The 27,679-nt window shown below is 32.5% G+C and overlaps 1 protein-coding gene across 4 annotated transcripts in view; it reads right to left on the minus strand.

Moving 5' to 3' along the window:
- The window catches only part of GckIII (Germinal centre kinase III), a 303,196-nt gene that overhangs the window by 135,993 nt on the left and 139,524 nt on the right, over window positions 1–27,679 (minus strand). For all 4 annotated transcript variants that reach the window (XM_089104372.1, XM_089104370.1, XM_089104371.1 and 1 more), the window contains one exon: window positions 23,563–23,728. In XM_089104372.1, coding sequence (XP_088960498.1) covers window positions 23,563–23,728 — 166 coding nt within the window. The remainder of the gene's footprint in view (window positions 1–23,562; window positions 23,729–27,679) is intronic.

A 27,679-nucleotide genomic window follows, 5' to 3' on the forward strand; every position in this document is an offset into this window, starting at 1 on the left:
CTTAGTCAAAATTTGTCATGTTTGCTTCTAGTAGAAATAATCCCCCTGTTACCAAGACTAGTGTCATACTAGTTTGCTGTAAATTTCCCATCTATTGTCTGGGCTGAATGTTTACAGTAGAAAGGGGGGTACCAGCACAGAACGTACCACGTGGTTTATGGTTTTTGTCAGTGAGAATGAAAAAACAGAATTTTTCTCACTTGAAAAAACATGAATTTTCTCACATTTATGGTTGTTTTCTTGGACGGTTATGTGTGTTGGTCAATCTATTTGATGTTTTTCTCGGATGTCAACAGCAATTCATGTCTGTTTTATGGTTTTTGTCAGTGAGAATGAAAAAACAGGAACTTTCTCACATTTATGTCTGTTTTCATGGATGGTTATGTGTGTTGGTCGATTTATTTGATGTTTTTCATGGATGGTTATGGATGATTTATATCTGTTCGTTGTCAGTGAGAATGGACATGCTCAACGCGAATGTTATGAGATTGTTAGGCGAACCTAACCTGAGAACTTGATTTACATAATCGGCGGGGAAATTATTTATTCACGAAGGGGGAATTAAGAAACATTATGGTTTCTTGGATCTTTAGGCGAACCTAACCTGAGAACTTGATTTACATAATCGCTAGGGGAAATTATTGATTCACGAAGGGGGAATTAAGAAACATTATGGCTTCTTTAATCTTAGGTCTGTGGGATAAACGTTCTTTAGGTCAGAGATAAAAATTAATATTCTATTTTTAAATAGGGCTTCATTGATCTTTAGTGTCAGGAATTATAAATGACATCACTTGTTATCTCGGAATTATGCGGGAGTCTAAAGAGATAGAAATTCTATTTTTAAATACGGCTTCACTGAGCTTTAAGTCGGAGAGATAAATTGATATTCTAACGAAACCTTAATAGTTTAGCTAGGAAAATTTATGAGATGAAGAGATTAACGTAGGAAAGGGTTTCCTAGAAATTTGAAATGTGAAAGCACAGAGATGCCAAAAAACAAAAGGAACACACAGAAATTACTTTTAGGGGATTATTTGGGTGAAACGGTTTTAGACAGCTTATGGAATTATTTCGGCGAAACAGTTAGAGACATTTTAAAAGGGGATTTAAATGATGATTTTAGAAGAGAATTTGAGGGTAAAACTCTGTGGTCGTTATAATACACAAGTTCCATTTGAACAGTGTTGTGAGGTCCTCTACCACAACCCAAAGGGTTCCGATCCCCCTACCCCGATCCAAAGGGTTCCAATCCCTCTATCCCAACCCCGAAGGAAGCCCCGGTCCCCAAAGGTCCCCCAAGCTCCCAAAGGGTCCCGATCCCCCTACCCCACCCCCAAAGGGTTCTAATCCCCCCACCCCAACCCCGAAGGAAGCCACCGGTCCTCAAAGGTCCACTGGGCTCCCAAAGGGCCACCCGGCCCTCAAGGGTCCCCCAGACCCACCGGGCCCCAAAGAGCCCCTCCACCCCCCCCCTTTGGTCCCCAAAGGGCCCCCCTCCCTCTCCCTCCATCTCCCCCCATCTCCCCCCCCCTCCTTCACATCCCCTCCCCCTCCCCTCCTACCCATCCACTCCCCCTCCTCCCCCTCCCCTTCTCTTCCCCATTTTTTAATATTTTTTTGTGCATTGAGACACAGAACGACCCTTCCCCCCCAAAAAGGTCCCCCGACACCCCACAGGCCAGATTTTTCAAACTTCATTTTGAATTTCTTTCGTTGAAATGCAAGAGTTGGAATATTTCAGTAGTGTTTGGTTGTGGTTTACCTTGTCACAGTTACATTTTCATGATTTTTCCAAGTTCATTTTGAATTTCCTTCGTTGAAATGCAAGATTTGGAATATTTCAGTGGTGTTTTGTTGTTGTTTACCATGTCACAGTTACATTCTCTTGATTTTTCAAAGTTCATTTTAATTGCTTTAGTTGAAATGCAAGAGTTAGAATATTTCAGTAGTGTTTGGTTGTGGTTTACCTTGCCACAGTTACATTTTCTTGATTTTTCAAAGTTCATTTGAATTGTTTTCATTGAAATGCAAGATTTGGAAGAATTCAGTAGTGTTTGGTTTTGGTTTACCTTGTCACAGTTACATTTTATTGATTTTTCAAAGTAATTTTTAATTTCATTATTTTAAATGAAAGAGTTGGAATATTTAACTAGTGTTTCGTTTTGTTTTACATAAACACAGATAATTAAAAATTTTTAAAAATTGAAATAATATAATATACTAATTAGAGGTGATATTTAATTTATAATTAATTATTTTATTTTGGTTTTTTAACGTTTCACAGAAACAAATTATTGATTTTTCAAAGTTCATTCTGAATTTCTTTCGTTGAAATGCAAGAGTTGGAATATTTCAATAGTGTTTGGTTATGGTTTACCTTGTCACAGTTACATTTTCTTGATTTTTCAAATTCATTTTGAATTTCTATCATTGAAATGCAAGAGTTGGAAATTTTTTAGTAGTGTTTGGTTGTCGTTTACCATGTCACAGTTACATTTTCTTGATTTTTCAAACTTCATTTTGAATTTCTTTCGTTGAAATGCAAGAGTTGGAATATTTCAGTAGTGTTCGGTTGTGGTTTACCTTTTCACAGTTACATTTTCTTGATTTTTCAAAGTTCATTTTGAATTTTTTTGGTTGAAATGCAAGAGTTGGAATATTTCAGTAGTGTTTGGTTGTGGTTTACCTTGTCACAGTTACATTTTCTTGATTTTTTAAAAGTTCATTTTGAATTTCTATCTCTGAAATGCAAGAGTTTGAATATTTTACTAGTGTTTGCTTGTTGTTTACCATGTCACAGTTACATTTTTTTGATTTTTCAAAGTTCATTTTGAATTTCATTCGTTGAAATGCAAGAGTTGGAATATTCAAGTAGTGTTTGGTTGTGGTTTACCTTGTCACAGTTACATTTTCATGATTTTTCAAAGTTAATTTTGAATTTCTTTCATTAAAATGCAAGAGTTGGAATATTTCAGTAGTGTTTGGTTGTGGTTTACCTTGTCACAGTTACATTTTCTTGATTTTTCAAAGTTCATTTTGAATTTCTTTCATTGAAATGCAAGAGTTGGAATATTTCAGTAGTGTATGGTTATGGTATACCTTGTCACAGTTACATTTTCTTGATTTTTCAATGTTCATTTTGAATTTCTTTCGTTGAAATGCAAGAGTTGGAATATTTCAGTAGTGTATGGCTATGGTATACCTTGTCACAGTTACATTTTCTTGATTTTTCAATGTTCATTTTGAATTTCTTTCTTTGAAATGCAAGAGTTGGAATATGTCATTAGTGTTTGGGTGTGGTTTACCTTGTCACAGTTACATGTTCTTGTTTTTTAAAAGTTCATTTTGAATTTTTTTGGTTGAAATGCAAGAGTTGGAATATTTCAGTAGTGTTTGGTTGTGGTTTACCTTGTCACAGTTACATTTTCTTGATTTTTCAAAATTCATTTTGAATTTCTATCGTTGAAATGCAAGAGTTGGAATATTTCAGTAGTGTTTGGTTGGGGTTTACCATGTCACAGTTACATTTTCTTGATTTTTCAAAGTTCATTTTGAATTTCTTTCGTTGAAATGCAAGAGTTGGAATATTTCAGTAGTGTTTGGTTGTGGTTTGTCACAGTTGTCACAGTGTCACACCATGTCACAGTTAAATTTTCATGATTTTTCAAAGTTTATTTTGAATTTCTTTCACTAAAATGCAAGAGTTGGAATATTTCAGTAGTGTTTGGTTGTGGTTTACCTTGTCACAGTTACATTTTCTTGATTTTTCAAAGTTCATTTTGAATTTCTTTCTTTGAAATGCAAGAGTTGGAATATTTCAGTAGTGTTTGGTTGTGGTTTACCTTGTCACAGTTACATTTTCTTGATTTTTCAAAGTTCATTTTGAATTTCTTTCGTTGAAATGCAAGAGTTGGAATATTTCAGTAGTGTATGGTTATGGTATACCTTGTCACAGTTACATTTTCTTGATTTTTCAATGTTCATTTTGAATTTCTTTCCTTGAAATGCAAGAGTTGGACTATTTCAGGAGTGTTTGGGTGTGGTGTACCTTGTCACAGTTACAGTTTCTTGATTTTTCAAATTTCATTATGAATTTCTTTAGTTGAAATGCAAGAGTTGGAATATTTCAGTAGTGTATGGTTATGGTATACCTTGTCACAGTTACATTTTCTTGATTTTTCAATGTTCATTTTGAATTTCTTTCGTTGAAATGCAAGAGTTGGAATATTTCAGTAGTGTTTGGTTGTGGTTTACATTGTGAAAGTTACATTTTCTTAAACCATATCACAGTTACATTTTCTTGATTTTTCAATGTTCATTTTGAATTTCTTTCCTTGAAATGCAAGAGTTGGTATATTTCAGTAGTGTTTGGTTGTGGTTTACAATGTTAAAGTTACATTTTCTTAAAAAATCTAACAGATAAATTTTATTGATTGTTATAATTTCATTTTTAATTTCTTTCGTTGAAATGCAAGAGTTGTAATATTTCACTAGTGTTTGGTTGTGGTTTACCTTGTCACAGTTACATATTCCTGATTTTTCAAAGTTTATTTTGAATTTCTTTCGTTGAAATGCAAGAGTTGGAATATTTCACTAGTGTTTGGTTGTGGTTTACCTTGTCACAGTTACATTTTCTCTATTTTTCAAAGTTCATTTTGAATTTCTTTCATTGAAATGCAAGAGTTGGAATATTTCAGTAGTGTTTGGTTGTGGTTTACCTTGTCACAGTTACATTTTCTTGATTTTTCAAAGTTCATTTTGAATTTCTTTCGTTGAAATGCAAGAGTTGGAATATTTCAGTAGTGTATGGTTATGGTATACCTTGTCACAGTTACATTTTCTTGATTCTTCAATGTTCATTTTGAATTTCTTTCGTTGAAATGTAAGAGTTGGAATATTTCAGTAGTGTTTGGTTATGGTATACCTTGTAACAGTTACATTTTCCTGATTTTTCGATGTTTAATTTAGATTTCTTTTGTTGAAATGCAAGAGGTGGTATATTTCATTAGTGTTTGGTTGTGGTTTACCTTGTCACAGCTACATTTTCTTGATTTTTCAAAGTTAATTTTTAATTTCATTCTTTGAAATGCAAGAGTTTGAATATTTTATAAGTGTTTGGTTGTGGTTTACCTTGTCACAGTTACATTTTCTTGATTTTTCAAAGTTCATTTTGAATTTCTTTAGTTTAAATGCAAGAGTTGGAATATTTCAGAAGTGTTTGGTTGTGGTTTACCTTGTCACAGTTACATTCTCTTGATTTTTCAAAGTTCATTTTGAATTTCTTTCATTGAAATGCAAGAGTTGGACTATTTCAGTAGTGTTTGGTCGTGGTTTACATTGTCAATGTTACATTTACATGATTTTTCAAAGTTTATTTTGAATTTCTTTCATTGATATGAAAGAGTTGGAATATTTCAGTAGCGTTTGGTTATGGTTTACCTTGTCACAGTTACATTTTCTTGATTTTTTAATGTTCATTTTGAATTTCTTTCGTTGAAATGCAAGAGTTGGAATATTTCAGTAGTGTTTGGTTGTGGTTTACCTTGTCAAAGTTACATTTTCTTGATTTTTAAAAGTTCTTTTTGAATTTCTTTCGTTGAACTGCAAGAGTTGGAATATTTCAGTAGTGTCTGCTTGTGGTTTACCTTGTCACAGTTACATTTTCTTGATTTTTCAAAGTTCATTTTGAATTTCTTTCGTTGAAAAGCAAGAGTTGGAATATTTCAGTAGTGTTTGCTTATGTTTTACCTTGTCACAGTTACATTTTCTTGATTTTTCAAAGTTGATTTGAATTTCTTTAGTTTAAATTCAATATTTGTAATATTTAATTAGTGTCTGTTTTTGGTTTAACTTGTCATAGTTACATTTTCTTTATTTTTAAAAGTTAATTTCGAATTTCTTTCGTTAAAATGCAAGAGTTGGAATATTTCAGTAGTGTTTGCTTATGGTTTAAATTGTCACAGTTACATTTTATTGATTGTTCAAAGTTCATTTTAAATTTCTTTCTTTGAAATGCAAGAGTTGGACTATTTCAGTAGTGTTTGGTCGTGGTTTACCTTGTCACAGTTACATTTTCGTGATTTTTCAAAGCTCATTTTGAATTTCTTTCGTTGAAATGCAAGAGTTGGACTATGCCAGTAGTGTTTGGTTGTGGTTTACCTTGTCATAGTTACATTTTCTTGATTTTTCAAAGCTCATTTTTGAATTTCTTTCGTTGAAAAGCAAGAGTTGGAATATTTCAGTAGTGTTTGCTTATGGTTTACCTTGTCACAGTTACATTTTCTTGATTTTTCAAAGTTCATTTGAATTTCTTTCATTGAAATTCAAGAGTTGGAATATTTAAGTAGTGTTTGGTTGTGGTTTACCTTGTCACAGTTACATTTTCTTGATTTTATAAAGTTCATTCTGAATTTCTTTCATTGAAATGCAAGAGTTGGAATATTTCAGTAGTGTTTGGTTGTGGTTTACCTTGTCACAGTTACATTTTCATGATTTTCCAAAGTTCATTTTGAATTTCTTTCGTTGAAATGCAAGAGTTGAAATATTTCAGCAGTGTTTGGTATTGGTTTACCTCATCACCGTTAAATTTTCTTGATTTTTCAAAGTTCATTTTGTATTTCTTTCGTTGAAATGTAAGAGTTGGAAATATTTCAGTAGTGTTTGGTAGTGGTTTACCTTGTCAAAGTTACTTTATAGTGATTTTTCATAGCTCATTTTGAATTTCTTTCATTGAAATGCAAGAGTTGTAATATTTCAGTAGCGTTTGGTTATGGTTTAACTTGTCACAGTTACATTTTCTTGATTTTTCAAGGTTCATTTTGAATTTCTTTCTTTGAAGTGCAAGAGTTGGAATATTTCAGTAGCGTTTGATTGTGGTTTACCTTGTCAAAATTATATTCTCTTGATTTTTCAAAGTTCATTTGTAATTTTATTAGTTGAAATGCAAGATTTGGAATATTTCAGAAGTTTTTGGATGTGGTTTAACTTTTATAAGTAAAATTTTATATAATTTTCAAAGTTAAATTTGAATTACTTTCGTTTAAAAGCAATAGATGTAATATTTCAGTAGTGTTTGCTTATGGTTTAACTTGTAATAGTTACATTTTATTGATTGTTCAAAGTTCAATTGTATTTCTTTAATTGAAATGTAAGAGTTGGAATATTTCAGTAGTGTCTGGGTATCGTTTACCTTGTCACAGTTACATTTTCTAGATTTTTCAAAGTTCATTTTGAATTTCTTTCATTAAAATGAAAGAGTTGGACTATTTCAGTAGTGTTTGGTTGTGGTTTAAATTGTCACAGTTAAATTTTATTAATTTTTCAAAGTTCATTTTGAATTTATTTAGTTGAAATGCAATAGTTGGATTATTTCAGTAGTGTTTGGACATGGTTTACCTTGTCACAGTTACATTTTCGTGATTTTTCAAAGCTCATTTAGAATATCTTTCGTTGAAATGCAAGAGTTGGACTATGCCAGTAGTGTTTGGTTGTGGTTTACCTTGTCATAGTTACATTTTCTTGATTTTTCAAAGTTCATTTTTGAATTTCTTTCGTTGAAATGCAAGAGTTGGAATATTTCAGTAGTGTTTGCTTTTGGTTTACCTTGTCACAGTTACAGTTTCATGATTTTTCAAAGTTCATTTGAATTTCTTTCATTGAAATGAAAGAGTTGGAATATTTAAGTAGTGTTTGGTTATGGTTTACCTTGTCACAGTTACATTTTCTTGATTTTATAAAGTTCATTTTGAATTTCTTTCATTGAAATGCAAGAGTTGGAATATTTTAGTAGTGGTTGGTTGTGGTTTACCTTGTCACAGTTACATTTTCTTGATTTTTCAAAGTTCAGTTTGAATTTCTTTCGTTGAAATGCAAGAGTTGGACTATTTCAGTAGTGTATGGTTATGGTATACCTTGTCACAGTTGCATTTTCTTGATTTTTCAATGTTCTCTTTGAATTTCTTTCTATGATATGCAAGAGTTGGAATTTTTCAGTTGTGTTTGGTTGTGGTTTACCCTGTCACAGTTACATTTTCTTTATTTTTCAAAGTTCATTTTGAATTTCTTTCGTTGAAATGCAAGAGTTGGAATATTTCAGTAATGTTTGATTGTGGTTTACCTTGTCACAGTTACATTTTCTTGATTTTTCAAAGTTCATTTTGAATTTCTTTCGTTGAAATGCAAGAGTTGGAATATTTCAGTAGTGTTTGGTTGTGGTTTACCTTGTCACAGTTACATTTTCTTGATTTTCCAAAGTTCATTTCGAATTTCTGTCATTGAAATGCAAGAGTTGGAATATTTCAGTAGTGTTTGGTTGTGGTTTACCTTGTCACAGTTACATTTTCTTGATTTTTAAAAGTTCATTTTGAATTTCTTTCGTTGAAATGCAAGAGTCGGAATATTTAATTAGTGTTTGGTTATGATTTACCATTTAACAGTTACATTTTCTTGATTTTTCATTGTTTATTTTGAATTTCATTCGTTTAAATGCAAGAGTTGGAATATTTATGTAGTGTCTTGGTGTGGTTTGCCTTGTCTCAGTTACATGTTCTTGATTTTTCAAAGTTCATTTTGAATTTCTTTCGTTGAAATGCAAGAGTTGGAATATTTCAGTAGTGTATGGTTATGGTATACCTTGTCACAGTTACATTTTCTTGATTTTTCAATGTTCATTTTGAATTTCTTTCGTTGAAATGCAAGAGTTGGAATATTTCAGTAGTGTTTGGTTGTGGTTTACCTTGTGAAAGTTACATTTTCTTAATCCATGTCACAGTTACATTTTCTTGATTTTTCAAAGTTCATTTTGAATTTCTTTTGTTGAAATGCAAGAGTTGGAATATTTCAGTAGTGTTTGGTTGTGGTTTACCTTGTCACAGTTACATTTTCTTAAACCATGTCACAGTTAAATTTTATCGATTTTTCAAAGTTCATTTTGAATTTATATCGTTGAAATGCAAGAGTTGGAATATTTCAGTAGTGTTTGGTTGTGATTTACCTTGTCACAGTTACATTTTCCTGATTTTTCAAAGTTTATTTTGAATTTTTTTCATTGAAATGCAAGAGTCGGAATATTTCAGTAGTGTTTGGTTGTGGTTTACCTTGTCACAGTTACATTTTCTTGATTTTTCAAAGTTCATTTTGAATTTCTTTCGTTGAAATGCAAGAGTTGGAATATTTCAGTAGTGTTTGGTCGTGGTTTACATTGTCAAAGTTACATTTTCTTAATTTTTCAAAGTTCATTTTGAATTTCTTTCATTGAAATGCAAGAGTTGGAATATTTCAGTAGCGTTAGGTTATGGCTTAACTTGTCACAGTTACATTTTCTTGATTTTTCAAGGTTCATTTTGAATTTCTTTCTTTGAAATGCAAGAGTTGGAATATTTCAGTAGTGTTTGGTTGTGGTTTACCTTGTCAAAGTTACATTTTCTTGATTTTTCAAAGTTCATTTTGAATTTCTTTCGTTGAAATGCAAGAGTTGGAATATTTCAGTAGTGTTTGGTTGTGGTTTACCTTGTCACAGTTACATTTTCTTGATTTTTCAAAGTTCATTTTGAATTTCTTTCTTAGAAAAGCAAGAATTGAAATATTTCAGTAGTGTTTGATTGTGTTTTACATTGTCACAGTTACATTTTCTTGAATTTTCAAAGTTCTTTTGAATTTCTTTCGTTTAAATGTAAGAGTTGGAATATTTCAGTAGATTCTGGTTATCGTTTACCGTGTCACAGTTACATTTTCTTTATTTTTCAAATTTAATTTTGAATTTCTTTCATTGAAATGCAAGAGTTGGACTATTTCAGCAGTGTTCGGTAATGGTTTACCTTGTCACAGTTACATTTTATTGATTTTTCATAGTTGATTTTGAATTTCTTTAGTTGAAATGCAAGAGTTGGAATATGTCAGTAGTGTTTGGTCGTGGTTTACCTTGTCACAGTTACATTTTCGTGATTTTTCAAAGCTCATTTTGAATTTATTTCGTTGAAATGCAAGAGTTGGACTATGCCAGTAGTGTTTGGTCGTGGTTTACCTTGTCACAGTTACATTTTCTTGATTTTTCAAAGTTCATTTTTGAATTTCTTTCGTTGAAAAGCAAGAGTTGGAATATTTCAGTAGTGTTTGCTTCTGGTTTACCTTGTCACAGTTACATTTTCTTGATTTTTCAAAGTTCATTTGAATTTCTTTCATTGAAATGCAAGAGTTGGAATATTTCAGTAGTGTTTGGTTGTGGTTTACCTTGTCACAGTTACATTTTCTTGATTTTATAAAGTTCATTTTGAATTTCTTTCATTGAAATGCAAGAGTTGGAATATTTCAGTAGTGTTTGGTTGTGGTTTACCTTGTCACAGTTACATTTTCTTGATTTTTCAAAGTTCAGTTTGAATTTCTTTCGTTGAAATGCAAGAGTTGGAATATTTCAGTAGTGTATGGTTATGGTATACCTTGTCACAGTTGCATTTTCTTGATTTTTCAAAGTACATTCTTTAGTTCTTTCTTTGTAATTCTAGAGTTTTTATATTTCAGTAGTGTTTGTTTTTGGTTTACCCTGTCACAGTTACATTTTCTTGATTTTTCAAAGTTCATTTTGAATTTCTTTCGTAGAAATGCAAGAGTTGGAATATTTCAGTAGTGTTTGGTTGTGGTTTACCTTGTCACAGCTACATTTTCTTGATTTTTCAAAGTTCATTTTGAATTTCATTCGTTGAAATGCAAGAGTTGGAATATTTCAGTAGTGTTTGGTTGTGGTTTACCTTGTCACAGTTACATTTTCATGATTTTTCAAAGTTTATTTTGAATTTCTTTCGTTGAAATGCAAGAGTTGGATTATTTCAGCAGTGTTTGGTTGTGGTTTACCGTGTCATAGTTACATTTTCGTGATATGTCAAATGTCAGGTTGAATTTCTTTCGTTGAAATGCAAGAGTTGGAATATTTCAGTAGTGTTTGGTCGTGGCTTACCATGTCACAGATACATTTTCTTGATTTTTTCAAAGTTCATTTGAATTTCTTTCATTGAAATGCAAGAGTTGGAATATTTCAGTAGTGTATGGTTATGGTATACCTTGTCAAAGTTACATTTTCTTGATTTTTATATTTTAATTTTTAATTTATTTCTTTGTAATGAAAGAGTTGGAATATTTCAGTAGTGTTTGGTTGTGGTTTACCTTGTCACAGTTACATTTTCTTGATTTTTCAAAGTTCATTTTGGATTTTTTTCGTTGAAATGTAAGAGTTGGAATATTTCAGTAGTGTTTGGTTGTGGTTTACCTTGTCACAGCTACATTTTCTTTATTTTTCAAAGTTCATTTTGTATTTATTTCTTTGAAATTCTAGAGTTGGAATATTTCAGTATTTTTTGGTGTTTTTTTACCTTTTCACAGTTACATTTTCTTGATTTTTCAAAGTTCATTTTGAATTTCTTTCGTTGAAATGCAAGAGTTGGAATATTTCAGAAGTGTTTGGTTGTGGTTTACCTTGTCACAGTTACATTTTCTTGATTTTTCAAAGTTCATTTTGTATTTCTTTTGTTGAAATGCAAGAGTTGGAATATTTCAGTAGTGTTTGGTCGTTGTTTACCTTGTCCAAGTTACATTTTCTTGTTTTTTTAAAGTTTATTTTTAATTTCTTTCTTTGAAATGCAAGAGTTGGAATATTTCAGTAGAGTTTGGTTATGGATTAACTTGTCACAGTTACATTTTCTTGATTTTTCAAAGTTCATTTTGAATTTCTTTCGTTGAAATGCAAGAGTTGGAATATTTCAGTAGTGTTTGGTTGTGGTTTACCTTGTCAAAGTTATATTTTCTTGATTTTTCTAAGTTCATTTTGAATTTCTTTCGTTGAAATGCAAGAGTTGGAATATTTCAGTTGTGTTTGGTTGTGGTTTACCTTGTCACAGTTACATTTTCTTGATTTTTCAAAGTTCATTTTGAATTTCCTTCGTTGAAAAGCAAGAGTTGGAATATTTCAGTAGTGTTTGCTTGTGGTTTACCTTGTCACAGTTACATTTTCTTGATTTTTCAAAGTTCATTTGAATTTCTTTCGTTGTAATGCAAGAGTTGGAATATTTCAGTAGTGTCTGGTTATGGTTTACCTTGTCACATTTAAATTTTATTGATTTTTCAAAGTTCATTTTGAATTTCTTTCGTTGAAATGCAAGAGTTGGAATATTTCAGTAGTGTTTGGTTGTGGTTTACCTTGTCACAGTTCATTTTGAATTTCTTTCGTTGAAATGCAAGAGTTGGAATATTTCACTAGTGTTTGGTTGTGGTTTACCTTGTCACATTTACACACATGTATACACATGTACACACATGTGCTTATCATGAGTGCTCATGATAAGTTAACCTGACCTTTTCCGGTGAGTATGGTTAGGTTAGACTAGATTAAGTTAGGTTAGATTAGGTTAGGTTAGCATACGTACGCTTCACTTAGGTTAGCTTAGGTTAGGTGAAAGACATGCGAAAAGTTAGGTGTATGACTAGGTTAGGTTAGGTTAGATTAAGTTAGGTTAGGTTAAGTTAGGTTAGGCTAGGTTAGCCTACGTACGCGCGCATACGTAGGCTAACCTAGCCTAACTTAACGTAACCTAACCTAACTTAATCTAACCTAACCTAACCTAAAAATACACCTAAATTTTCGCATGTCTCTCACCTAACCTAAGCTAACCTAAGTGAAGCGTACGTAGGCTAACCGAACCTAACCTAATCTAACCTAACTTAATCTAGTCTAACCTAACCATACTCACCGGAAAAGGTTAGGTTAACTTATCATGAGCACTCATGATAAGCACATGTGTGTAAATGTGTATACATGTGTGTAAATGTGACAAGGTAAACCACAACCAAACACTAGTGAAATATTCCAACTCTTGCATTTCAACGAAAGAAATTCAAAAAGAACTTTTAAAAATCAAGAAAATGTAACTGTGACATGGTAAACGACAACCAAACACTACTGAAATATTCCAACTTTTGCATTTCAACGATATAAATTAAAAATTAATTTTAAAAATCTAGAAAATTTAACTGTTATAATTTAAAACATAAAAAACAACCACTTATTGAGAAAAACTCTATAATATAAAAGAAATAAAATATAAAAGAACTTTTAAATAACACTAAAATTTAAATGTGAAAAATTAAAAAATAACAACAAACTAATGAAATATTCCATATCCTGAATTTCAACGATAGCAATTCAAAATAACTTTAAAAAATCAATAAAAAGTAACTGTTAAAAGGTAAACCAAAAGAAAACAATAATGAAATAGTACAACACGTGCTATTAAAACACATAAAATAAAAATGATCTTTTATAAATAAATAAAAATTTAATGTGACAAGGAAAACAAGGACCAAACACTACTGAAATAGTCCAACTCTTGCATATCAAAGAAAGAAATTCAAAATGAACTTTGAAAAATCACGAAAATGTAACTGTGACAAGGTAAACCAATACCAAACACTACTGAAATATTCCAACTCATTCATTTCAAAGAAAGAAAGTCAAAATTAACTTAGAAAAAACAAGAAAATGTAACTGTGACAAGTTAAACCAAAACCAAACACTACTGAAATATTCCAACTATTGCATTTCAACGAAAGAAATTCAAAATGAACTTTGAAAAAACAAGAGAATGTAATTGTGACAAGGTAAACCATAACCAGACACTACTGAAATATTCCAACTCTTGCATTTCAACGAAAGAAATTCAAATGAACTTTGAAAAATCAAGAAATTGTAACTGTGACAAGGTAAACCACAAGCAAACACTACTGAAATATTCCAATTCTTGCTTTTCAAAGAATGAAATTCAAAATGAACTTTGAAAAATCAAGTAAATGTAACTGTGACAAGTTAAACCACAACCAAACGCTACTGAAATATTCCAACTCTAGCATTTCAACGAAAGAAATTCAAAATGAACTTTGAAAAATCAAGAAAATGTAACTTTGACAAGGTAAACCACAACCAAACTCTACTGAAATATTCCAACTCTTGCATTTCAACGATAGAAATTCAAAATGAACTTTGAAAAATCAAGAAAATGTAACTGTGACAAGTTAAACCACAACCAAACTCTACTGAAAAATTCCAACTCTTGCATTTCAACGAAACAAAATAAAAAAGAAAATTGAAAAATCAAGAAAATTTAACTGTGACAAGGTAAACCACGACCAAACACTACTGAAATATTCCAACTCTTGCATTTCAACGAAAGAAATTCAAAATGAACTTTGAAAAATCAAGAAAATGTAACTGTGACAAGGTAAACCACAACCAAACACTGCTGAAATATTCCAACTCTTGCATTTCAACGAAAGAAATTCAAAATGAACTTTGAAAAATCATGAAAATGTAACTGTGAAAAGGTATACCATTACCATACACTACTGAAATATTCCAACTCTTGCATTTAAATGAAAAAAATTCAAAATGAACTTTGAAAAATCAAGAAAATGTAATTGCGACACGGTAATCCACAACCAAACACTACTGAAATATACCAACTCTTGCATTTCAATGAAAGAAATTCAGAATGAACTTTGAAAAATCCAGAAAATGTAACTGTGACAAGGTAAACCACAACCAAACACTACTGAAATAGACCAACTCTTGCATTTCAACGAAATAAATTAAAAATGAAATTTGAAAGATCATGAAAATGTGACATTGACAAGGAAAACCAAAAAAAATAGCATATTAAAAAATACAAATATTGATTATCAACTAAATAAATTCAAATTAACTTTTAAAAATCAAGAAAATATAACTGTGACAAGGTAAACCATAAGCAAAGACTACTGAAATATTCCAACTCTTGCTTTTCAACGAAAGAAATTCAAAATATTTTGAAAAATCAAGAAAATGTAACTGTGACAAGGTAAACCATAACCAGACACTACTGAAATATTCCAACTCTTGCATTTCAACGAAATAAATTCAAATGAACTTTGAAAAATCAAGAAAATGTAACTGTGACAAGGTAACCCACAAGCAAACACTACTGAAATATTCCAGATCTTGCTTTTCAACGAAAGAAATTCAAATGGAAATTTGAAAAATCAATAACATGTAACTGTGACAATTTAAAACACGCCCATAAACTACTTTAAGCGTTAATATCGTTCTTATCATCGAAAGATATTCAAATTGAAATTTGAATAATCAATAAAATGTAATTTTGACAAGGTAAACCACAACCAAACACTACTGAAATATTCCAACTAGTGCATTTCATCGAAATAAATTCAAAATGAACTTTGAAAAATCAAGAAAATGTAACTGTGACAAGTTAAACCATAACCAAACGATACTGAAATATTCCAACTCTTGCATTTCAATGAAAGAAATTCAAAATGAACTTTGAAAAATCAAGAAAATGTAACTTGGACAAGGTAAACAACGACCAAACACTACTGAAATATTCCAACTCTTGCATTTCAACGAAAGAAATTCAAAATGAACTTTGAAAAATCAAGAAAATGTAACTGTGACAAGGTAAACCACAACCAAACACTGCTGAAATATTTCAACTCTTGCATTTCAAAGAAAGAAATTCAAAATTAACAATTAAAAAAAATGAACATGAAACTGTGACACGGAAAACCAAAACCAAACACTCCTGAAATATTCCAACTGTTGCATTTAAACTAATTAAATTAAAAATGAACTTTGAAAAATCAAGAAAATGTAACTGTGAGATGGTTTAAGAAAATGTAACTGTGACATGGTAAACCATTAACATACACTACTTAAATATACCTACTCTTTCAAATCAAGTAATGAAAATCAAATATAACAGATATAAATCAATAGACGGTAACGGAGTTCATCCAAACCACACCCAGAAACTACATAAAACTAATCACACTGAAATTTCAGTGCAAGACCTACAAAATGAACAAAGAAAAATAAAGAAAAGGCAACTTTGACAATGAAAATCATACCACAAAACTAGTTAAATATTCAAACTCTTGAATATCAAAGAAATAAATTCAAAATGAACTTTGAAAAATTAAGAAAATGTAACTGTGACAAGGTAAACCACAACCAAAGACTACTGAAATATTCCAACTCTTGCATTTCAATGAAAGAAATTCAAAATGAACTTTGTAAAATCAAGAAAATGTAACTGTGACAAGGTAAACCACAACCAAACACTACTGAAATATTCCAACTCTTGCATTTTAGTGAAAGAAATTCAAAATGAACTTTGAAAAATCATGAAAATGTAACTGTGACAAGGTAAACCACAAAAAAACAATACTTAAATAATCCATCTCTATAAATTCATATAATTAATTTATAAATTAAAATAGATAAATCATTAACATTTAAATGTGAAAAGGTAAACCAACAAAAAAAACTACTGAAATATTCCAACTCGTGCATTTCAAAGAAAGAAATTCAAAATTAAAATTGAAACATCAAGAAAATGTATCTATGACAAGGTAAACCATAAGCAAACACTACTGAAATATTTCAACTCTTGCATTTCAATGAAAGAAATTCAAAATGAACTTTGAAAAATCAAGAAAATGTAACTGTGACAAGGTATACCATAACCATACACTACTGAAATATTCCAACTCTTGCATTTCAACGAAAGAAATTCAAAATGAACTTTGAAAAATGAAGAAAATGTAACTGTGACAAGGTAAACCACAACCAAACAATAATGAAATAGTCCAACTCTTGCATTTCAATGAAAGAATTTCAAAATGAACTTTGAAAAATCAAGAAAATCTAACTGTGACAATGTAAACAACAACCAAACACTACTGAAATAATACAACTCTTGCATTTCAATGAAAGAAATTCAAAATAAACATTGAAAAATAAGGAAAATGTAACTCTGAAATGGTAATCCACAACCAAACACTACTGAAATATACCAACTCTTGCATTTCAACGAAAGAAATTCAAAATGAACTTTGAAAAAACAAGAAAATGTAACTGTGACAAGGTTTAAGAAAATGTAACTGTGAAAATGTAAACCACAACCAAACACTACTGAAATATTCCAACTCTTGCATTTCAACGAAAGAAATTAAAAATTAACTTTGAAAAATCAAGAACATGTAACTGTGACAAGGTAAACCACAACCAAACACTACTGAAATATTCCAACTCTTGCATTTCAACGAAAGAAATTCGAAATGAACATTGAAAAATCAAGAAAATGTAACTGTGACATGGTATACCATAACCATACACTACTGAAATATTCCAACTCTTGCATTTCAACGAAAGAAATTCAAAATGAACTTTGAAAAATCAAGAAAATGTAACTGTGACAAGGTAAACCACAACCAAACACTACTGAAATATTCCAACTCTTGCATTTCAATGAAAGAAATTCAAAATGAACTTTGAAAAATCAAGAAAATGTAACTGTGACAAGGTAAACCACAACCAAACACTACTGAAATATTCCAACTCTTGCATTTCAGGGAAAGAAATTCAAAATAAACTTTGAAAAATCAGGAAAATGTAACTGTGACAAGGTAAACCACAACCAAACACTACTGGAATATTCCAACTCTTGCAGTTCAACGAAAGAAATTCAAAATGAACTTTGAAAAATCAAGAAAATGTGACTGTGACATGGTAAACGACAACCAAACACTACTGAAATATTCCAACTCTTGCATTTCAACGATATAAATTCAAAATGAATTTGAAAAATCATTAAAATGTAGCTGTGACGATTTAAATCAGAACCAAACACTATTGAAATACTCCAACTCTTGCATTTCAACGAAAGAAATCCAAAATGAACTTTGAAAAAACAATAAAATATAACTTTGACCAGGTAAAGCACAAAAAAAAACTACTGAAATGTTCAAACTATTGCTTTACAACGAAAGAAATTCAAAATGAACTTTGAAAAATCAAGAAAATGTAACTGTGACAAGGAAAACCACAACCAAACACTACTGAAATATTCCAACTCTTGAATTACAGCGAAATAAATTCAATATGAAAATTGAAAAATCAAGAAAATGTAACTGGGACAAGGTAAACCACAACCAAACACTACTGAAATATTCCAACTCTTGAATTTCAACGAAATAAATTCAGAATGAACTTTGAAAAATAAAGAAAATGTAACTGTGACAATGTAAACCACAACCAAACACTACTGAAATATTCAAACTCTTTCATTTCAACTAAATAAATAAAAATGAACTTTGAAAAATCAAGAATATTTAACTGTTACAAGGTAAACCACAACCAAACACTACTGAAATATTCCAACTCTTGCATCTCAACGAAAGAAATTCAAAATGAACTTTGAAAAATCAAGAAAATGTAACTGTGACAAGGTAAACCACAACCAAACACTACTGAAATATTCCAACTCTTGCATTTCAACGAAAGAAATTCAAAATGAAGTTTGAAAAATCAGGCCTTTGGGGTGTCGGGGGACCTTTTGGGGGGGAGGGGCCGGGGGGAAGGGTCGTTTTGCGTCTCAATACACAAAAAAATATTAAAAAATGGGGAAGAGAAGGGGAGGGGAGGAGGGGAGGAGGGGAGGAGGAGTGGATGGGTAGGAGGGGGGGGGATGGGGAGGGGATGTGAAGGGGGGGGGAGATGGAGGGAGAGGGAGGGGGGCCCTTTGGGGACCAAAGGGGGGGGTGGAGGGGCTCTTTGGGGCCCGGTGGGTCTGGGGGACCCTTGAGGGCCGGGTGGCCCTTTGGGAGCCCAGTGGACCTTTGAGGACCGGTGGCTTCCTTCGGGGTTGGGGTGGGGTGGGGGGATTAGAACCGTTTGGGGTTGGGGTAGGGGGATCGGGACCCTTTGGGAGCTTGGGGGACCTTTGGGGACCGGGACTTCCTTCGGGGTTGGGGTAGAGGTATTGGAACCCTTTGGATCAGGGTAGGGGGATCGGAACCCTTTGGGTTGTGGTAGAGGACCTCACAACACTGTTCAAATGGAACTTGTGTATTATAACGACCACAGAGTTTTACCCTCAAATTCTCTTCTAAAATCATCCTTTAAATCAACTTTTAAAATGTCTCTAAATGTTTCACCGAAATAATTCCATAAGCTGTCTAAAACCGTTTCGCCCAAATAATCCCCTAAAAGTAATTTCTGTGTGTTCCTTTTGTTTTTTGGCATCTCTGTGCTTTCACATTTCAAATTTCTAGGAAACCCTTTCCTACGTTAATCTCTTCATCTCATAAATTTTCCTAGGTAAACTATTAAGGTTTCGTTAGAATATCAATTTATCTCTCCGACTTAAAGCTCAGTGAAGCCGTATTTAAAAATAGAATTTCTATCTCTTTAGACTCCCGCATAATTCCGAGATAACAAGTGATGTCATTTATAATTCCTGACACTAACGATCAATGAAGCCCTATTTAAAAATAGAATATTAATTTTTCTCTCTGACCTAAAGAACGTTTATCCCTCAGACCTAAGATTAAAGAAGCCATAATGTTTCTTAATTCCCCCTTCGTGAATCAATAATTTCCCCTAGCGATTGTGTAAATCGAGTTCTCAGATTAGGTTCGCCTCAAGATTAAAGAAGCCATAATGTTTCTTAATTCCCCCATTCGTGAATCAATAATTTCCCCGCCGATTATGTAAATCAAGTTCTCAGGTTAGGTTCGCCTAACAATCTCATAACATTCGCGTTGAGCATGTCCATTCTCACTGACAACGAACAGACATAAATCATCCATAACCATCCATGAAAAACATCAAATAAATTGACCAACACACATAACCATCCATGAAAACAGACATAAATGTGAGAAATTTCCTGTTTTTTTATTCTTACTGACAAAAACCATAAAACAGACATGAATTGCTGTTGACATCCGAGAAAAACATCAAATAGATTGACCAACACACATAACCATCCAAGAAAACAACCATAAATGTGAGAAAATTCATGTTTTTTCAAGTGAGAAAAATTCTGTTTTTTCATTCTCACTGACAAAAACCATAAACCACGTGGTATGTTCTGTGCTGGTACCCCCCTTTCTACTGTTTACGCAACTAGCTTGGACTAGCAGAATACCATTGTTATTGCTGTTGCCCAGATCTTGCTATATACTCTTTAATAGTAAGAATGTTAACAATAATAATAGTAATAACAATAATAATAATAAAAGACAGAGTAAACAAGAATTTTGTTTGGGAGGTTAAATTCATAATGCCTTACAGTGAATACTCACAGAATACACAATCCACCCGAATGCACTTCAAACTACCCTTCCAAAATCACTCATAGTCAGAACGTTGATTGTTTCAATGCGACAACAGATATATACAGCATGTGAGTAACGTAACTCCAGGAAAACTGGAGCCGTGCGGACAATGGATAGGGGCAACAGGTCTTTTGGCCTAATCCTTTTTTAATTCAGAACGACTCTGCACTGTCAAACCCTCATGAGTCTCGTGGAACTATGTAGAAATAACATTTGCTTTTTATTGAAAACTATACACATCTTGAACAATGTGCTTTTGGTTTTTCAAAACATCGACGCCAAATAAAAAATAAATCACTACAATAACCAAGAAGACTGGAAAGAACCAATGAAATAAACTGAATATTTAACAAATAATGATGTTAATTCCTGGAAACTCAGCAATTCAACATTTTTTTTTCATCGTAATTTTTATTTCTTAATGTTTGAAATATAAAAGAATATATTTGTAATATAATTCGTTTTCAGAAAAGCGCAAATGACGCAATAGACTTTAGACTTTTACATTTAGGGGAAAGAGAAGGAGGTAGTAGCCAAACTCCTGTTTGTGGTAATTTTCTTTTGTTTTGAGTTTGACTTGAACACCCAATTTAATTTTTACTCGTTTTAAGATCTATTTATTCATCTATTTTAGTACGTGTTATCTTTATGTTTGCTATGATCGTTTATTTTAATTTCTGTTCGTTTTGAGTTTCATTTACTCTTTAACATTAATTTCTGTTCGTTTCGAGTTTCATTTACTCTTTAACATTAATTTCTGTTCGTTTTGAGTTTGACTTGAACACCCAATTTAATTTTTACTCGTTTTAAGATCTATTTATTCATCTATTTTAGTACGTGTTATCTTTATGTTTGCTATGATCGTTTATTTTAATTTATGTTCGTTTCGAGTTTCATTTACTCTTTAACATTAATTTCTGGTCGTTTTGATTTTCAATTATTATAGGGATTTATTTTTGCTTTAATAGGGCTCGTTACTTTCCTTTAAAAAACTTATTTTTGGAAAGTTTTTTATTATTATTATTAATTTCTGTGCGATTGCCAAAGCTCTGTAATATAGCCTAATGAATATTTTTCCAGCTTTTCACGTCTCTGGCTTGAGAATTAAAATATCCAATTCTAATTCATTTAGTCTTGTGATTCATTTCAATATCCTCCTTAAAAGAAATCCTTCAACTCCACGCTTTGTAAGTAGTGATTTTGTAAAAAAAAAAAAAAATCCGGTTAAAACACGGAAATCGGGATATCCGGGCAATACAAAACTTTTCACATATCTCCAGGTAAGTTTATATCCCAAATAGGCATAGGAGTTTTATATGGCGTAGGGTGTTACAAAAAAGATCATATGTCACCAGCCAGAGTTACTAGTTTTCTATATATATATATAAAAAAAAGTATGGGTAGTTTCAAAGAAATACTTTTTCAGGGATGGGACGTACCATCCAAGGAAAAGGCTATGATAAACCTTTAAAATTTGGTGGTACGCATCCATGACAGTAACAATGTCAACGAACCAGTCATAAGAGCTTATCTAACATTAAGAGAGTTTAAGAAACCCCCTTCTTCTTTATTGAATATTTTGAATTTCTCCTCCTCGAAAGCAAACGTTGTTGTTCATTTTCCCATTGTCGATTTACTGTAGTTTCCATAATTCGAAGTGACATGGATAATGACGCAGAAGGCTTATTATAACTCGAGAGACCTTTGGCAATATTAAAAGAACACCCTCAAAATTTTCATGATTTACTAGAACTCTTTTGGCTTATTTCCAGTCTTTTTCCTAAAGATGGATTCTACACAAACAATGCGATACAAAAAGGAATTGCACAAGAGATCATCATTTGTAACGAGAAATGAAAGGAAAAAGTGACAGATCAAACCGTTGACGTCAATTCACGAAAATTCAGGAGGGAGGGGAGGGCAAAATACATTTTCCAAAATATAGGAACGTACGAAAAAAAAATGTTTATTTGTATAATGATTTAATTTTAACAAACATTCAGTTTTAATAAGTATATTTGTGATGTACAGAGCAAGTGCTTTAGTACTAAAATCTCAAAGTAATTAAAACGTGGACTTGATCGGACCAGTCTCCAACATCCTAGGAGAATGAATGAGACGGAAGGTTAATTAAGACTCAAAGGCGTCGGCAAATATTAAAGAACACCATCAAGATTTTAAAAGTTTACTCAGCTCTGTAGTCTATCTCCAAATTGGTCTACTTTTTTCACATGCCTGGCATAAAGTAATAACACAATTGAAATAAATTTTCGTCCACACTTACTGCAAACGTTGAATAGCAACAAGAAGGTGTGACTTATTTCAACAACCCGACAGGGATACAGCATATACACGCTAAAGTTATGGAAACGAGTCGACAAAACTGCAGTCTTCATTTGGAACAGTGCCAAGCCTCCAAACTAAGCAACAGAACAAAAATAATCATCAATACCCCAGTTGTGTCCCAAGAATCATACATGGTATGATTCTTGTACAATAAACTTGTAAGGTCAAGCTCGTACAATAAGCATAAAAAAAGAAAGAAAATAAAATATTACTTGATACAACCTATTTGACATAACCCTAGCACTTTACCAAACATATCGAATTCTCGAGAGCTGTATGGCATTAATAGATCATGCTCTGGATCTTCTAATTAAATATAAGAAGGAAGTACATAGGTGGACACATGTTTGATCTTCAAGGAGGGAGGGCTATCGCAGGATTGATTGTTAAAACTCTTTATAAGCACAACCACAGCACAATAATCATTGCAATAAAATAGGAGGGAGAAGAAGAAAGAAAAGGGTGAATTTTCTTACCATATTCCTGCATTTTGACCTTCGGAAAACTCATCCGGTTAATTTGCAGAAATTAAAAACTTGCTTGTTCTTTTTATATTGATAAAACGCTAATACAAGATGCCAGTATATCGTCATTACTCCTAAGGTGCACTTCCCCTCCCCCCGAATGAGTATGTATCAATAAATTAAAACAAGCAATGTGTCAAAGAGGTTTGGGTGCTTGTACATTATACACCACTCACTCAAGTGTTTCATTTAATTAGAACCTGCTTCTTCGACGCTCAATCCTAATGAAATATCACAAAATATGATGAAAATATAATACTTTAGAAACAAATTTGGGCTATATATTTGCACATTAGGAGGTGGGGGTAAAGTAAAGCGGGTCTGCATGCAAAATGTGTTAGGTACAATTATTCTGCATATTGTGAAGTAAGAATTGTTTTCTAACTTCGAACTGTCAAAATAATTTACCCCTCCCCCTAATGCGCAAATATATAGTCCAGACGTGTCTTATTTAAGCAAGCACAAAGAAACAGACCTTTAATGTCCCTATGTAGTTTCTTCTCTGAGTGAAGATAGTCTAAGCCCTTTAAGACTTCTCGGAGAATAATGGCAATTTGAGATTCGTCTAGCGAGCCTGCCTTCATCAGGTCAAGGGCTGACCCACCTCCTAAATGTTCCATTATAATCCATAGCTTAGAACCCTACAAATAAAAATTAAAAATTATTTATTAAGAAAGAGAATTTTTGCTACTTACCATCCAAATAACAATTGAGATAGAGAACTAAAGTAATCCTGTAAAACAGTAAAATTTTAATAGTTTACGGTAACTAGCCGTCCTAGCCAAGTGGATTGCTGCGCTGGAAACAGGATTCTTTATCCGAGAGGGCGAGGGTTGGAATCCTAGTGTGTCCAATTATTTGGCTTGGGACGAGGGTCAGTGGTGTGATTCTGTAGGCTCAATTAGAGTCCACCCAGCTTTAAATGGGTACCTGGAGAAATCTGGAGAAGGTAAACAGGAAGGGTGTGAGAAAGCACAGGATGGTTGGCCTCCAACCCCCCATTGCACTTCCTGGCTGAAGGGCCAAGAAACGGAGATCAGCACCGCCGGTAGGGACTGTAAAGTCCAATGCCGTATTATTACCTATACCTTGCTGTAACAAACAAGGTGTCAAAACTCATACCCGAACGACCACCTTAAATCAGAGACCAAAAAACTAGTTTTTAAACTCTTCAGCAATCACCAGACAACTCCAAATAATAACAATGTTGTCTTTTCTCTTTTCATGCCAAAACAAGCATTTGATACGACAAGAAATCGTAAAGAATTTAAGGTTTCCCATAAACGTAGTTTTGAACAAAACGTACTTAATAGTATTTTCCCTATAACATTTGGGGTGAATCGAGGGCAGGATTATTATTCATATGAATTGACCTTCTGGGCCATTTTTTGTCTTCCTTAGGGCTTTTTTTTCTCATGTTTGCCATGCTTTACAAAGATATACTATTATTAAATACAGAGACAACATACTAAAATATAGGGAACTTTTTGAGATGGATATTTATCATGAGATTGAATACTAATCCGGGTTGCAGCGGTAGCCAACAACCTAGTAAGAGACGATCACGCACCATAGTAAAAAATGAAATTAGCCCATAACTACTAAAACTAAAATCAGATCAAAAAACAAAGTACATTACGAGAACCGCCTTGTCCAAAACCCCTGTATAGGAAACTTACCGGCCCACGGCTTGAACAACAAGGGAAATATATTGGTTTGAAAATCAAGAAAAGGGGCTGAAACCACGATATTCTGCATAAACAGCATCTTTTCCTCCTCAGATAGCATGGCACTGGAGCATCGTAGAAAGTTATTTAGTGGCTCATTTTAAAGTAAATTGATGTGGTTAAAAACATTTTGCAATTAATTTTTTTTTAAATAAATTCAATCTTAACATCAGGAATTATTCAAATCTACCTCCTTCTGTAATTAATACTAATTAAAGAACCACTATTGCCTTTATCGATTATATCGAAAAAGGTCAGCAACGTAGAGTCTATTATCAAAGAGAAATATTGCACTCTGTTTTCACAAAATTATATAAACTCACAGTAAACTTAGTTATTTTAAATTAAAAAAAATCAATGTGGGGTTGAAGGTAGGCTATGAGCTTTGCTAAATAAACTTAAGCCTTATAGTCCTAAATAAGGGCTACAAGTTTTTCGACAGGAAAAAAATATTATACAGAAGCGTTAATAAACCATGTATTTTCGCATAGTATTTTGAAAAAAAAACAATCTGGTGGTCTATGACTACTCAACAAGGATCGTCTACTTTGATTCAGGAGTAATGTGGACATATACGACCAAAAAATAGGTCGTATGCTTACTGTCGGTAAAGTAGGCTGTATTGGTACAGCTATGATTTGTTTTCTCTCTTTTCAACCTTTCAAGGGGTCACGCAGCTAGTGTGATACATACAAGATTTCCTAATTCATAAAGGAAACAGTAAAAAACTTCAGCGTATCACTTCCATCCTGACAACTTTCGATATAGAGGAGAGCAAGAAAGAAAAAATGTTAGGAAAAACAGGACATTGGCTTAAAGGAGAAGAAGGGCTTTTCACTAAATCGAAAATGTATTATTGTGGTGGGCGAATGATATTCTCAGAAATGGCTAAAGTCCAAGTTAAGATCATTGGTGTTTTCAACGGTCTACCTCCAACATGTTCTGCTACCTCTAAGCAGGGACATAGCCAAAATTTCTGAAGTTGGGGAGGGATGGCAAGAATATAATCTTTTACAATCAAATTTTATTATTTATTTTTCTACAACTGCTTCGTAAATTTTTAAACCGAAGATAGGTTTGCAAAATATTATGAAAAAATTCCTTTTCGAGTGTTTAAAAGGGCATAGCATTCACGGTTGTAACAACCACAAGAGCATGACACCCATGTAAAAAGCCCATTAGTCGAACAATGTATTGAATAGGCAGTGTCTCTTTACTTTTAGAGCTTTGTGTCATTACGAAAAGCCTTTGAAAGAAGTTGAACGTCCAAGAAAGTTTTATTGGGTTATAAAACTAGGGTATCTACCCAAATGGAACAGCCATTGAGCAAATGCAAGAAGTCATGTCCCTGGTGTGTCGCAACGAAGGGTTTTTAGCTTAACTCGCCATAGTTTGAAGATACCGTTCAATGCAAGGTCTTTCTCCTCATTGAAAAGATGATCGTTTTTACGATCACTTATATCATCCTCGGTGGAAAAGACAAGAGAGCAGTTTTCTCAGCTACGGCTGAAAAGGAAACTCAAATTTTGTAAATACACTCTTTCTTGACAAAGCATACATAAAATTACTAGACCAGATCAAGACTAGGCGTTATACCCATTCATACTTTTCAGTCTGCCCGCAGACTGTATTTAAAATCCAGATCATATTGCTAGTGTATATAAGTGTTTCCACTGACATGGTTCAGTCTTGGTTTGACAAGGAATTCTGAAATTTTGAGGAAGTCAGTTTTCTAGGTACTTCAGTATTAGCTGCAACCCACGCGAGAAGTCAAGCTTGGTAAGTCCTAATGAAATAAAACAAAATAGGATGAAAATATAATAGTTAAGAAACAAATTTGGTCTATATATTTGCACATTAGGGGGGGGGGTTGGTAAAGCATTGCATATGAATATATAACCTAACCTATGTACCTTTCCCCCCCCTAAACCCCAAAGAACAATAGTTCAAATATTGTAAACACAATGACAAACCACGGTTTGCGATCCATTTCTCTATTGACAGATACCCGTTTGTCTAGTTTCCTTTAGCACTTCCCTATACAGTATATCGCGTGAGTAGTAATCTATCTATATATTTGAACAGTACTTTTGAACGGTACTTTTGAACCGTGCTTGCGTAATTTGTCTTATCTCTAGCATGTACAAGAATATGCAGTGTCGTTTGAAGTACGCATTGTAAAAAGCGACCAATCCTTTACCTACAAAGTGGCCAAGCATGTTTTGAAACTATAGTCAATGGTGTATAAGATAATCAGACTGTTTTTTTTGTGTTATTGATATGAATTGCACATGAATGTGCAGCATAGCTTCACGTGGACATTTTTTAAAAAAAGCTGGCGACCTATACAATTGTTCGATACGATTTGACAGTATTGTCCAAATTATGTATATCAAACAGAAGGTAATTTGAGGCAACATTTGTTTTTCAGGGGTTCAATCTTATACATAAGAGGTTCCTTAATATACGATAACTCGACTTGTAATTGGTTAAAAATAAAAGACGTGTTTTTTTATTCGTCCTTGAGATTTTGTATAAATGCTCACACTTTACGATTAAATTTTCACAATGATTTACAATATCATAGATAATAAACTAAATGCTATTGATATTGAAGTTATAAATATCACAATTTATGTTATGAGTATAGCTTAGCACATTTCTAAGTTTATTTCCAAATAAAATCATTTTACAACTCCTTCAGTAAATTCGAATTTCAGGAGTATAGCCCCCCTCCCCCCAACAATACAAATCCTTAAATATGATGACTATAGTCACTAGAAAACGTAAAGTACGCTCTTTTTTCTATTCTGTAAATAAAATCCCTCCTACCCTGCTCTGTTTACGAGCTTAATTCTTTAGAAA

This window comes from Artemia sp. Qi Xiang Cuo, chromosome 18, assembly GCF_049724085.1.
Source record: "Artemia sp. Qi Xiang Cuo chromosome 18, ASM4972408v1, whole genome shotgun sequence".
In the NCBI taxonomy this organism is placed as follows: Eukaryota; Metazoa; Arthropoda; class Branchiopoda; order Anostraca; family Artemiidae; genus Artemia; species Artemia sp. Qi Xiang Cuo.